This window comes from Pholcus phalangioides, unplaced genomic scaffold (assembly GCF_987345545.1).
Source record: "Pholcus phalangioides strain wild (caught in Gottingen) unplaced genomic scaffold, Ppha-v1.0 ptg000017l_1, whole genome shotgun sequence".
NCBI lineage: Eukaryota > Metazoa > Arthropoda > Arachnida > Araneae > Pholcidae > Pholcus > Pholcus phalangioides.
Genome location: NW_028301610.1, coordinates 52,422,544 through 52,437,056, shown reverse-complemented (window position 1 = coordinate 52,437,056; position 14,513 = coordinate 52,422,544). Strand labels below are relative to the sequence as shown.

Genomic DNA, 14,513 nt, shown 5'->3' with positions numbered 1-14,513 from the left:
TTTGTTTATTCTGCAACCGCTGTTTCTTACCTTCCAACTCCAACGAGTGTTACGCACGATCATGCATGTGTATTACAATTATTGAATGGTTGTTTGTTTTGTATTGTATCAATGTATGTACATATCAAATTTCATTAAAATCGGTACAGTAGTTCTAGAGATAATCGACCAAGTCTGCAAATTCTCTTAATTTCTTACACCAGTGTAATAAATTATCTATAAATATATAAAAATATATAAAAATAAATTATACACCAGTGTATAATTTATTACACCAGTGTATAATTTATTACACTGGTGTAAGAAATTATCTCGATAAACAACTTAAGAATAATTATTATTTTCGATAAGAATATTCTCTAGTAATTTATAATAGTAGTCCTTTAAGAGAATATTCTCTGTCCCCATCTCTCTTCCCGCCAAGAAGAAAATGAATATTTAAGTCTGTAGACCACAATATTAAAGTTTGAAAGCAAGAAAATTAAACCAACAGGGCTGAATTGCACAACTTTCAAAGAAATATGAGTGATACAGAATTTAAGTGTATGTGCACATTGAAGAAAACAACATTTCTGCATCTTAGAATGAAGGTGATTATATAAGAATAGAGCTTCTTTTATTGATCAACTTTGATTTAATTTCTTTTGTTGTGAACTTATTTCTGAAAATTTATTCAATTTTAAAATAATTTTTTAAGGTTTTAACTGAAGGTTTCTCGCTAATAAAATCTTTATAACTAAACTTTCAAAACCTCTCACCACCTGGAGAGTATTCTGAGAATATAATATATATATAATATTTTGAGAACATTCTGAGGATGTTCTCGATGTAAAAGTTGTCATTGGGGGTGATTATACCAAAAATTGTTTTGTTGTAAATGTTTCAGGCAATGAAAAATGATTTATATTTTACAATATGAACAAAATTAGTAAAAAAAATATAAATTTAAAAGTAAATTAATATATATTCTCACCTCACATTTTTATGCTTGATATTTGCATAAGCAACTTTGCAGATGTACTATCTAACGCAATGATGTGATTTTTCCACTTTTTATGAATGGAAATTCTACTCCACTGGTTTTTCCATTATCTTAGGGGATTTTGGGCCGTAATCCTTTATGCTGGCTAGTGCGGGTTGGGGGAAGCCCATCCGCATCTGTTCACCTTGCGTTAGGCTACTTACAGGCTGCACCACGAGAAGGTGCGGATTGGACTTGAAGGAATCTACTAGGAGTAGAGGCTTAAAGTCCTCATAATGAAACAATTAAAGGGTCTTCTCCTAGTTAACAAGTAAGGACTATTCAACAGCCCTAATATTCTATTCGTACAGATAATACAACTTATATGGGCCAGACGGTATTGTCTTTCCCCTTTTATATCGGGCTCCAGGGGCGTAGCCATAAATTTTGTTCTGGGGGGGGACCACTTTCATTTCGGGGGATCAAAGTGATAGAATAATAGATTTGGCCATCATTTTTTCTTTTTTCGGTTATTTTCTTACATTTCGGGGGGAACCAGACCCCAGATTCCTCCCTCGCTATGCCCTTTAGAAGCTCTATTCTTTCTGAAGTCAGTCCAGGCCGCACAATCACAACACCTTTTGCAGATCTGTTATATAACTTTAATTCATCACTGGATAGGTAAGTGAATTTTTTGTTAAATTAATGTCAATTCTGCATGAGTTGGGGAAAAACTATAACAAAATTCCCTGGACGGATCATGCTGATCCCTTGGGAATACGTGAGAATCACGTTATTTTTTAAAAAAAAAAAAAAATAATATTGAACAGTTTAGAGCTGAGAGAAAACTCAACTGATATTCAGTTTATCATGAATTGACTGTATTTACATCTGCGGGTTCTCAAGATATATGGGTTTTTTTTGGCTGTTTTTAAACTTTTTTCCACCACAAGTTGTAAAAAATTCCACATTCTCAATATCTTCAAGTCTACATATTTATGCAAGAAATCATATTCTAATATGAATTTTATTGAATGTAAATTAAAAAGCCAAATTACTGATGACAACTTAGAATCATGCTCTTAAACAACTAATTATAAATCAAACATGTAAACTTTCTGAACAGAAGAGAATACAAACCCATTGCTCACACTCATCAAAACCAATGAGAGAATTTTATTTTATAAAAAATATGTGGTTTGTCAATAATTTTATTAACTGTTGTAAGAGACAAGATTACTTCTTTTATCTATAAAGTTTACTGTCTAAAATATGGGTATCTTTCTTTGTAGAATGTAATTATATTTAAGTATAACTTGAGTAATTCTATAATACTAATACTAATTCTATAATTCCTACATACACTGCAAGCATTAAATAATTGTGTTATAACAGCTAATTTTTAATACATATTTCTTGTAAGAGAAGGAACTGTTTCTCCCATAATTTTCCATCTCATAATACAAATACAACGCCACAACAGACAAAATGCCCAACGAGGTGCCTGAGAAAGGTGCCCATAACAAATATAGACGTCATATATTTCAAAAATACAGCAACCCAATATAAAATGCAATTAACAAAAATTATAAACAATATATACACATGATAAAATATTATACGATGCCCATAAAGAATATTTTTGGTTGTCTAATTCTATGTATGATTAGTTTCTCTATTTACCCCAACATTTTTATTGTATTTCTTTTTAAACATGTCAATTGTGTTAGAATTTACTACCTCCGGGGGTAAGCTATTCCATTTATTAACAACCCTATTAGAGAAAAAATTCCTGCGACGCCATAACCTCGCATTGTCCCTTACCAATCTATACTGGTGTCCCCTTGTAAAATCAGTCGATTGACGCTGTACTAATAATTCATGGTCCATCCTGTTGAAAATTTTGAACACATCGACCATATCTTCCCGAAACCTGCATTCATCCAATGTAAACATATTCAAAAAATGAAGTCCTTGAATGAACTCCACTTTTGATGCCTGTCGAATTAGAGAATTCCCCATTCACTATAACTCGTTGCGACCTATCTCTTAACCAGGATTCTATCCAATTCAGAAAGTTGCCCCCAATCCCAATCTTGTGTAAATGCTTCAAGATTTTATCATGTTGCACCCGATCAAATGCCTTCTGGAAATAGTTAATTAATAATTAATCTATTAACAAAGAGATTTTGCAAAATGAGAATTTTTTTTCTTCTTCTGACTATTGAGTTCTGTTTTATTAAAATGCATATAGAATTCATGAAATCCTGAAATTTTTAACCATGTTTTTTTACAATGTTCTGACAGTTAAAGTGTATACTGAGGTGGAACCCCTGTACTTCCCTTCCGCCACTTTTTTCATTTCGTGATTGAATATGACAATCTTGTTTCACATTCGATACATATGTTTAGGGATCGAGATACTAATTGGCAGACCTTGAAAGAAATAATTGTTCACGCAGCGAATGAAACCGGCATGACTCATTCTACCAAAAGTTTGTTCGATTGGTTTGACGATGAATGCTTGGAAGCTATTAAAAAACGGAATGATACACTAAGCCAAATCCATAAGACTAATTTTGAGGATCTTGTTTCCGAATATAATAAATATAGAAGTTTTGCTAGAAAGCTTTGCAGAAATAAAAGGGAAAATTTTATTCGTTCAATGATTACTGGGGGTAAACCAAATAGTAAAATCTTTTGGAAATTTGTGGGGCAGTCCCGATTGAAACAAAATATTTCGGCTCCTTCGGCGTTACCTTGGGCTGACTATTGTACTTGGCGTTTTGAGAAAAACGCATTGTTTGGGACTTGGAGCTTTCAACTTCTGTCATAACTGGTATGACCTGGATAAAGAGATTACGACATCTGAGATATATAAAGCCATGAAAGCATCCCTATTGGGAAATCTCCCAGCATTGATGGAATCTCTAGCAAATTCTTAAAGAATGACAATTTTTTGCTCTTTTTTATATTGCTATTTAATCGTTCTTTTATTGGCGAGGAAATTCCTCAGGAAGGGGGAAAAAATCTGATTTTTCCATTCAAAAAAGGATCTATAGGTCTGGGATCACCAAAAATAGACCCCCTGTCTCTTACCCCAGCTTGTTACAAGATTTATACATCAATCCTTCACAAACGATTAGTTGATTGGTTGAGCAAAAGAGATATCTCAGAATATGAGGCTGGCTTCCAGAGAGGAAGATCAACACTTGATAACATTTTCATTCTTGATACAGTGGTTAGCAAAGTCTTGAAACAAAAATGATGAAAATTATTTGTTTTTTTTTGTCGATTACAAGTCTGCATTCAACACGATTAATCAGGAGTTGTTATGGAAAAGACTCCTTATAGCCGGTGTAAGCTACAAATTCGTTAATGCTTTAACATCTTTTTCCATAGCGTGCACAGTAATGTTGTCACCAAGTCAGGTCTTTTCCCCCCAGTTTCCTATTGATAATGGTGAAAAACCGGTGTGTTTTAAGTCCCATACTATTTCATTTATGAATGATCTAATCACCGATATTTGTAATTCAGATGCAGCAGGTGTTTCGATCTTAGATGTTGAGATCAAGATACTTGCTTACGCAGATGATACAGTAATGATCTCAGGTTCTATGGTCGGTCTACAAAAAATGATTAGACGTTCAGAAAGTTTTGCGATGCTCAATTTGATGCAGGTTAATTTGTCTAAATCCAAGATAGTTATCTTCTGTAGAGGCCACAAGCTCCAAAAATTTTAAATGGTTTTATAGGGGAAACAAAATAGATTGTTAATGAATATATATTTATCTTGGTGTACTTTTTTATTTTATACAATGGCTCGTTTAAGAATCATGTTTATAAATCTAAAGTGATCACTATTAACCATGTTTATAAACATTGTCCTACACAGTCCATGAAATATCTTGCCAGATTTAGTGTTCAAAATCAGACTATTTGAAGCTTTGATTCAGTCAACTGTTTTACATGGCTGTGAAATTTGGGGTCTGGATAATCATGATTTGGAGACTGTGCATCTGAGATTTTTAAAAGCATGTTACTCTCTTCTGTGCTGCAGCCCGTCATATTTGATTTACACAATTTGGATGATTACACTTAATTTTCACTACACTCAAAAGATAACTGTCTCGGATAAATAGCGTATTTAGTTCCTGAAATAGTCATGCATCAAATACAGCCTGGAACAAAAAATTGCATGGGGTGAGAGAATTCATTCACTCTATGAGAAATATAACATTCAATTTCCCTTGCAACATACAACCTCTGACAATAAAGTTCGGTGAATGAAGTCAGAACGGCCGATCTGGCAACACTGGTGAAGCAAAACGCTGCACATGCGTAGCGGCAGATGTTGACCACCGTTGTTCAGTTGAGCATCGTTTGTGTTTCGTGAAACACTTGTTTTACAAAGCGTTTGTTTAGTGCATTGGTTCTTAACTGAGAACAGGAAAATAAATGAATAAAAGATCAATTTAAAGTTTTGTTTTAAGCTCGGGAAGACACCGAAAGAAACTCATGTGATGCTGGTACGTGTTTATGAAGATCAAGCACTGTCCTTGAAGTGTGTGTATTAGTGGTTTGTCCATTTTAGAGAAGGCCGGGAAAGTGTTTCTGACAAGTGTATCCACAAGGAATTTCTACCTGAGGGAATGACGATGAATGCTGCAAGGTACATTGAAAATTTTGACCCGTTTCGTGAAACATCTATGCAGGGTACGACCTCAGTACGCACAACAAGGTTCATGGTTTCTTGTTCACGACAATGCTCGCCCTCACACAGCCAATATTGTCAAACAGTTCCTGGCAAAAAAGGGGGTAGTGCAAATTGAACAGCCACCATACTCGCCAGACCTCAATCCTCCAGACTTCTTCCTATTCCCCCGACTCAAACTCGCTTTGGAAGGAAAGAGATTTGACGATATTCCTGACATCCAAAGAAACATGACGAGGCTTTTGAACTCCATACTAAAGGAAGACTTCATGCAAAGTTTCCAGGACATGTATAGGAGATCTCAGCGGTGCATAGTAATGGGAGGTGACTATTTCAAAGGACAGTAAAGTAACTTTCGTTAACATTTCATCTACGTTAATGTTACAGGACTATTCACCGAACTTTATTGTCAGAGGTTGTATAATCTTGAGTGGATCTCACCACGATCTCGAAACTAGTTTGTCGTTGTGGGGATTCACTTGTGAGTATTTTTGACTTTTAGAGATATATATATATAAATAAAAAACAGAAAATTTAACCCATATTTTAAATATCTGGATACTACTTTTTTTCCAAAGTTTTACTTGAATTCTATTTACAGTTTTCGCTGTATCAGAAATTTACTACATGCAAGACTGAATTTTATCTGCAACTCTAATCGCTTTAGACATTCCTGTATTTTTTTGTTGTAAACACGTAGTATAAAATTTTTTCCATGTTTTTTGCTGTTGTGAATCATTACAGGGAGTAAGATTGTCATCGCTCAATGTTCAATATATATATCAATTTCAGAGGCGGCATATTTTATAGAAAATGAACCACATAAGATCATTAGATTTTTAGATCTTAACATGATGACGGTTTGAAACCCTGATTTTTCTCTCATAAGCTGAGAATACTAGAGAAAGCAAGTCATCTATATGTATATACATTGAAGAGACAAAAAAACTGGTCACCGGTCTAATATTGTGTAGGGTCCCCACGAGCACGCAGAAGTGCCGCAACACGACGTGCCATGGACTCGACTAATGTCTGAAGTAATGCTGGAGGTAATTGACACCATGAATCCTGCAGGGTTGTCCATAAATCTGTAGGAGTAAGAGGGGGTGGAGATCTCTTCTGAAGAGCACGTTGCAAGGCATCCCAGATATGTTCAATAATGTTCATGTCTGGGGATTTTCGTGGCCAGCGGACTCGTCAGACCAGGCAACGTGTTTCCAGTCCTCAACAGTCCAATGTCTGTGTTGTCGGGGCGAGGCGTAAAGCTTTGTGTCGTGCAGTCATCAAGGGTACACGAGTGGACCTTCGGCTCTGAAAGCCCATATCGATGATGTTTCGTTGAATGGTTCGCACGCTGGCACTTGTTGATGGCCCAGCATTGAAATCTGCAGCAATTTGTGGAAGGGTTGCACGTATGTCACATTTAATGATTCTCGTCAGTCATCGTTGGTCCCGTTCTTGCATGATCTTTTTCTGGCCGCAGCGATGTCATAGATTTAATTTTTTACTGGATTCCCGATATTCACGGTGCATTCGTGAAATGGTTGTACGTGAAAATCCACATTTCATCGCTATCTCGGAGATGCTATGTCCCATCTCTCATGCGCCGACTATAACACCACGTTCAAACTCACTTAAATCTCGATAACTTGCCATTGTAGCAGCAGTAACCGATCTAACAACTATGCCAGACACTTGTTGTGTTATATAGGCGTTGCCAACCGCAGCACCATACTGTGATTGGTTCCATATCTCTTTATTTGCATGCCTGTACCAGTTTTTATGGCTCTTCAGTTTTTATACTTTTGTAAACAATTAAAATACTTCTGACATTCTTAAATGTTTTATATAAATATATGTATTTTGATTCATAATTTTTTTTAATTGCCTATTTGTCATATTATTGCATGTGACACATTTTTTTTCAATTTGCTTACAGTTGGTCTTTTTTGCACAATATACTTTTTCCCTCTTCCTAGTCCCTTTTGTCACCCTTGGTTTAATTATTTTTTTCTTCTTTGGACTCACTTTTGTAATTTTTTTTTCTTCTCGTCGATGTTGCCTTGAAACTATGTATTTATTTGCAATTTAAATTTTCATACAAATTCTGTGGCTCCGGCCTAAACGAATAAATTGTTATTATGTTGTAAGATAATCGATTTTATAATGGTTAAAGTAATATGGTGGAAAATACATTTACAAATAAATTGAAACATGGTCTATGCTTTTTATAATGACACCACATTACAGTGATCATTCACTACAAGTGCACATCATAGTTTTTGTGAGATAGTGCGATTTCTCTAGGATTGAAATATTGAAAATTTATTTCTAAATTATCGGGTTAAACTTTCTATGACTTTTTTTAAATTAGAAAATTAGCTACAGTTATTGCTAACATGGTTGAGTAAACAGTAGGTATTGGGGCATATGTTTTTGTAAAGCATAAGTTATACGTACTACAGTATATGTGTTTCAAACAAATCGTTAGAATTTTTTTTCAAAGTAATACTAGGCATAAGTAAATGTAAAAAAAAAAATATATAAGTAAATATCTAAAAAAATCTTGATATAATGATACTCTGTCGATCAAGAAAAAATATTGTTGAGTGATTTATTATTTTATAGAATATCATTGTAGTGAGGTTTTACTGTATTTAATTGTCTATTTTGGAAAGAATTGGGTTACTTGTAACCCTGTATGATCAATCATTGTACTGATTATATTTTTACTGAAAAATTGAGGGTGAAAGAAAACTTGTGGAAGAGACTACTCCCAGAATGTAACTGAATTTTACTAATCGTATGGGGATGGTTCCATTTAACCCCAATCTCTACCTTATCTTGGTGAATCTTAGTTTTTTAGGTGTTTTAACAAACATTTTAATTGATTGACTTGGCCACTTTTCACTTAAAAAATTTCATTTCCTTGTTTCAATAACTAAATTTTTTTGATTTTCAGATCGAAATGGAGACAAAACAATGTGTACCTGTACAAGTATGGTGTTTAGATATGCAGTTTGTTCAGTAAGTTAATCGGATTTGTATTGTCTTCAGATTTGTTATATTGTACATTGAATTTTTTTTTTTTTAATTTTTTGGTGTGTGAATGATCCGACAATCTTACCATTATACCATAGCATACTTACCATTATACCATAGCATACTTACCATTATACCATAGAGACTATCCCTTTTTCTTTAAAGCATGCACAGTAGCGTGATTTTTGCTGAATAGAGACATTGCTGCCTCTTTTAATTTCACAATGCTACTTTGCTTGTTTCAAGGATTGTCTCTATGGTATAATGATGAGGGCGCTTGCCTGGTACATAGCTGTCAAGTCTCCCGAATTTTAGCTTCATCGCTCGACCTCCCGAAAAGTTCTTAAATCTCCCGAATTTTTACGAAAATCACAAAAATCCCTAATTGTCCCTAAAAATTTCCTACTTCATTAAAAAAAATCCCCGCTTATGAAAACAATCCCTAAGGAATTTCTTGTGTGGCATGAAGCAGGGTCATCTCCGCATGAAGCCTCTTTTTTTTTCCCTTTCGAAATGATGTCACACGTCGTAAATGGGGAAATACCCTTTTTAAGGAAGTTTTACAAACCCTCTGATGGTAACAAGAAAGTTGTTTGTCTTATCGTGCAGGGGAATGGCTTAGCAGCCAATAGTCCTGGATAATAATTGAAGATTATAGTGACGCTCATATGGTCAAAAATTCTTTTGTTGAAGTTACGTACGTGCGATATAACAAAGCATGAATACTGATAAGCAAAAATATATTTAATCAATTTTAAAGATACTTATTCCGATGAATTTCCTTTCATCAAATGTTCCAGAAGAGGGTCGACTTTCCCTTTTTGTACCAGTTGTGTTACGGACATAAACATCGGTCATGGTGGAAATAGTGACATCATCACTCATGTGAGATGAAAAAAAAAACAAACAAGTGTCACAAAAACTCAGTGTTCTTCAAAAATTGACGGTGTTTTCCTTCATCTTCCAATGATTTTGGGGTCATTCGCGCGGAATGTTTGTTCACAGCGTTTCTGATTGAACACAATATTTATTTTTACATCATTGAAGTTTTGACCTCCAATTTCACTTGTTTTTTGCGTAGGAATTTTATTCCCAAGGGTTTAACTTCCATGTGTGTAAAATCCCTATTTTAATTTAACTTCAGTTTTTGAGTAGGGATTTTATTCCCTATGCTTTAACTTTTATGTTTGGAAAATCCCTATTTTATTTGGAAAAATCCCTATTGTATTTATTAGGGAGTGGTTTTAGGATAAAATACAGGTTTGCGCGAAAATCTCCCGAATTTTTATTTTCAAAAGTTGGCAGCTATGCTGGTATGCAAGAGGTCCTAGATTTGATTCCAGGCATAGAGAAATAACTTTTTTCCTGTTCAGCTCAGCATAATATCGCGAAAGCCTGTTGATTTCATGTATCTTAGCTACACAAAAAAACATAAATCTATATAATATATACTATTTTAATATTACTTAAAGAATCATTTCTTTTTACAATACTTGTTAGAATTTTACATCCAGTAAAGAAAATGTCAACCATTAGTTACTCTCAGCTAGTTATGCATCAAAATTTATTACTTGTTTTTCCCCTCAGGTTGTTTTTTTTCCCGTTTGCCTTTTTTTAGTTGCTGAATACGTATCTTGTCTAGATACATCCTTTAGTAATGAACTTGACTTGTGTGTAATTCATGCTTACTTTCACCTTATTGCAGTAGGATTCTATTTTCAGTTTAATTTTTTCTTTATTACAGAAATTCACCCGGACATAACCTCTTTCATGGAGGGATATACACCACACAATAAAATATAATCAGTATATTTTTAATTTATGTGAAAAATTCTAATCAATATGTATTTTTTAAATTAGTTTCTAGATTTACACAGATATTCGGCTGAATACCTAAGCAACATTCGGCCAAATTGAATATTTGGCAAAAAGGCCAAATAGACATAATACTGAATATTCGTCCTATCACTATTTATAATAATATACATTAGAATAAATTATCTTTATAAATATATAGTCTCTCACAAAATTCAGAGCTCCAAAAGTTCCGGATAACTTCAGGCACAAAAGTTTTAAATTTTCTTTTTAAGACCTTTCCTGTTTCTCTCTTTTTTTCCTCCAAGAACACATCTTCTTAATTTTTTTTTTCAGGAATGTTACGTAGCACATATGCATTGTACAGTAATTTCAGTTTGAAAGGAACTAGGCAGCCCCCTGTCCTATATAATGAGTAACTGATGTAATAACATATTAGACTTATTTGAATGGGCGTAGACCATTTCATCTTTCTGGGAGTTCATTGAGAAACAGGAGCAAGTTAGGCTTTTTCCTTCATAACCGTTGACAAGAGCATTGTTCCCTGATTGCTTTTGTAAAATCATTGGAAAGACAAGATGTCAAATTCCCAGAATTTTGGAAAAGAGTGCACAAAATTTTGGTTCACGCATCCTGCTAATTCCAAGAACAAAAATGTATAGAGAAAAAAACCACCTTAACTTTTTTTCCCTTTCTTTTTTTCTTTTTAACGTCTATCATAATCACTTGACTTTAAAAAAAGTAGTTTTACTAATTTGTGTACCATATTGTATTGATGTACACATGGATTATTGAAGTATAAGATGATGGATATCTAGTTGCTTTCCTGAATGAGGGGCCGTGTACGGAATTTTCAGGTTTTAAAACTTCTATTCTCACTCTGGTTTTCCCCTCCGGTCGCACACCAGAAATTACGGTACTTTTGCGGCTATCTGCCAGCATTCAAAGACATCATCTATATGGCATAAATTCACCTTGTTCCAACAAGAATGTGAATGCTCATTTTTTAAAAAATTATGAAGGCACTTATTTCAAATGCCTGTTCAAATTGTAAAACATTTTCTGAGATCTTTCTGAAAAAGGAGCAAAACAAAAATATAATAATCTATACCTTGAATTTCCAGTTTTGTCACCTAGCTGCTATGTGGTACTCACTACTTCACATCGTGAAAATCGCATTAGTATGTGGAATTGGCTTTCGGAATGTCACAAGGATTTCTTCCACAGAAAATTGTGGGTCACCAACACTCAAAAGGAATTTTAAATTAACATATAGTATAAGAGAATGTATTTTTTCCCCAATATTTTAACTTACTACAAAAATATTTTTGATTCTTGATCATCTTGGGTAGGAAGTATGGGCCCATACCTCCCCCCCCCCCCCCGGATGTTCCCTTAGGTGAAAATCCGGGTTTTGTTCCCATGATTGCGCAGTGGTAATGAGTTACAAATATAATTTTCTAGGGTTTCCAATTTTGGGTTGGCTATTCCTTTGAAAAAAAAACTTTCCACAATGATCAGACAGACCTATAACACATATGTATACATTAAATTTCAAATCCATGCATTATTAATTGGGAGGATAGATGCAGGGTTCGCAACTGGGGAGAGAGAGCAGGTGAGTCAAGTGCTTGGGCTCTGAACTAGAGAGAGGGGCCGAATTCACCCTTTATTACTACTACTTCTACATTATATGGGGTGCCAAAATGCGTGCTTGTCCGATTTGAGAAAGTATTTAGTTGTGGCCCTAGGTAGATATCATTAAAATTTTCGTAATGAAATGGAAAATCAGTCAGAAGGGAATTTATAGATTGATTTATTAGAAAATATATAAAATTTATATGTATTTTTTGGAAGCACACATTTAATGTGTTCCTAGAACGTTTGATTACAATGGATCCTGCTTATAATGTTTTTCAAACAACTGTCATAAAAAACGTGAACAGGAAAACATTTTAAATGGTAAATCTTGATAAGAATTAGAGAGTTGGGACTCTCTCTATACAAAAATAAGTCGTATCAAGTGGAATCAAGTGGAAAAACGTTCTAAATGGGAATGTTATAAGCGGGATCGACTATATTTACAATACAATAATAGTTACACATGGCTCTCAGCTACTAGGACCATACCCTGATCATGAAAAAAAAAGAGAAAATTGACAGGAAAGAAGATGCACGATCATAACAAGAACAATAAATAAAGCATTTTCACAAACAATGACAATAACAAAAGCATTAATAATGCCTCATAGTCACAGATAATGAAAGGGAAAAAAACCATTTAATGAGAATCTTAATACTGCTTTCTCATTCATTAGAAGCAACCACGAGAAAGAAGTAAAAGTATATATATATACTGTATATATATATAAATAAATAATTAATAATAATAAAAAGAGGGAAAAATACATCTGTTAAAAAAAGGAAAACCCCAGACTGTGGGGAGGAAAAAAAAACTTTAGACAAGATAACAATGAACTCTTTTCACTGATAGCGGAAAGAAAAACGAAAGGGGGAAAAAAACCAAACAAAAAGGCAACATTATCTACTTGATAACAATCGGGGGGGGGGGGAACCATCAAGTTTTGGGATAGGGCTTAGCTTCAAAGCAGAATGTTTTGCGATGTTCTGCAACGAGTCCTCATCTGACTAAAACTGTTCTGTGGTAAAAATTCGCATATAAATAATACCATTTTTCTACACTATTCTTAAAATTCTTCCAGATTGTTTGGCAACAGCACTGGTTGTTCTGCGACGTGCGTCACACATTTTGGCACATTCTGCTTTGGGGGGGCTTAGAACCCCTTTTTTTTTGGTTTTTTGACTGTTCAACGTTTCTTTGCTCTTGACGAGGGTGAGATGAGAAAATCTGTACGCACGAATTCACCAGAGATATTAGAACCAGGATCTTCATCAGATGGAAGGGGGTCATTACAGTTTATACCAGAAGGACCTGAGGCCTTCATGGCTACATTTACACCACCTGAAGATGGCATGCACATGATTTGAAGAGATGATTTAACTGAATTCACGATCACCGGTATCAAGGATTTAATTGAGTTATGAAGGGATTCTTGGAGACTGGAGCTAAGCTCCATGGGAACAATTGCGCGAAGCACATATATTTCCTCATGAACCAGAGATCTGATCTCAAGTTTCAAAGAGTTAATGTCAGACGACATTGAAATAGTAGCACGACCAGCATATGACACATTATTTGATTTACACCTTGCACGAGCGATGTTTATAGGGACGTAGTTTTCAGCTTTGTATTTGAGGACTTTAGCTTCAAAAATAAATGTCGGACAATTCCGGTCAGTGGCTAGGTGTGCAGCTTTGCAGTTTATACAAGAAACTGAATTTTGACATAGCTCAAAGACATGGTCATCACCACCACACTTTTTACAAAATTTATTGAAGGCTCTACTAAACTTTTTTCGGTGCGAGTAGCTAAAACATCTAGGGCATTGATTTGGATGATCGATGAAACGACGGGGATGGAAAATCAAGGACCACAATTTTACCTCACTTGGTATACTTTTACTAAATATCGTGTGTAAGGGATTATTGTCTTTGATGAAACGACGAACACTGATGACTTGAAGGTTTTCACCAAGAAGCTCTTCTGCAATCTCGCTGACTGGAATATCAGTAGGAACATTATTGAGCACAAACTTAGATGAGATGGATTCCGTAAGAAGGAAAGGTTTGACTGGAATATCAAATATATTCCCAATCTTTAAGAACTCCTTCGCAATTTGTGGATTACCCGTGGTGATAAGAAGCTCACCAGCATGTGTAAAGCAAATTTCATGAATATATTTGTCGTTAGAAATTTGGCCACATAAAATTTTTTTCAAGTCAATGGGTCTTGTTTTCGGAACGGCTGCCGGACCCGAAAATTTGATAGTATACAAACGTGCAGGTTCAATAACTTAGATGATTTCAGCATCACAAATTGAGGACAACCAAACATTAGAA

The 14,513-nt window shown here is 34.6% G+C and overlaps 1 protein-coding gene across 1 annotated transcript in view; it reads left to right on the top strand.

Moving 5' to 3' along the window:
- LOC149074103 (uncharacterized) overlaps nt 1-14,513 on the top strand; it is a 239,115-nt gene that overhangs the window by 164,463 nt on the left and 60,139 nt on the right. Inside the window, exon 15 of the mRNA XM_089247324.1 lies at nt 8,638-8,702. Within this exon, the coding sequence (XP_089103450.1) occupies nt 8,638-8,702 (65 nt within the window). The remainder of the gene's footprint in view (nt 1-8,637; nt 8,703-14,513) is intronic.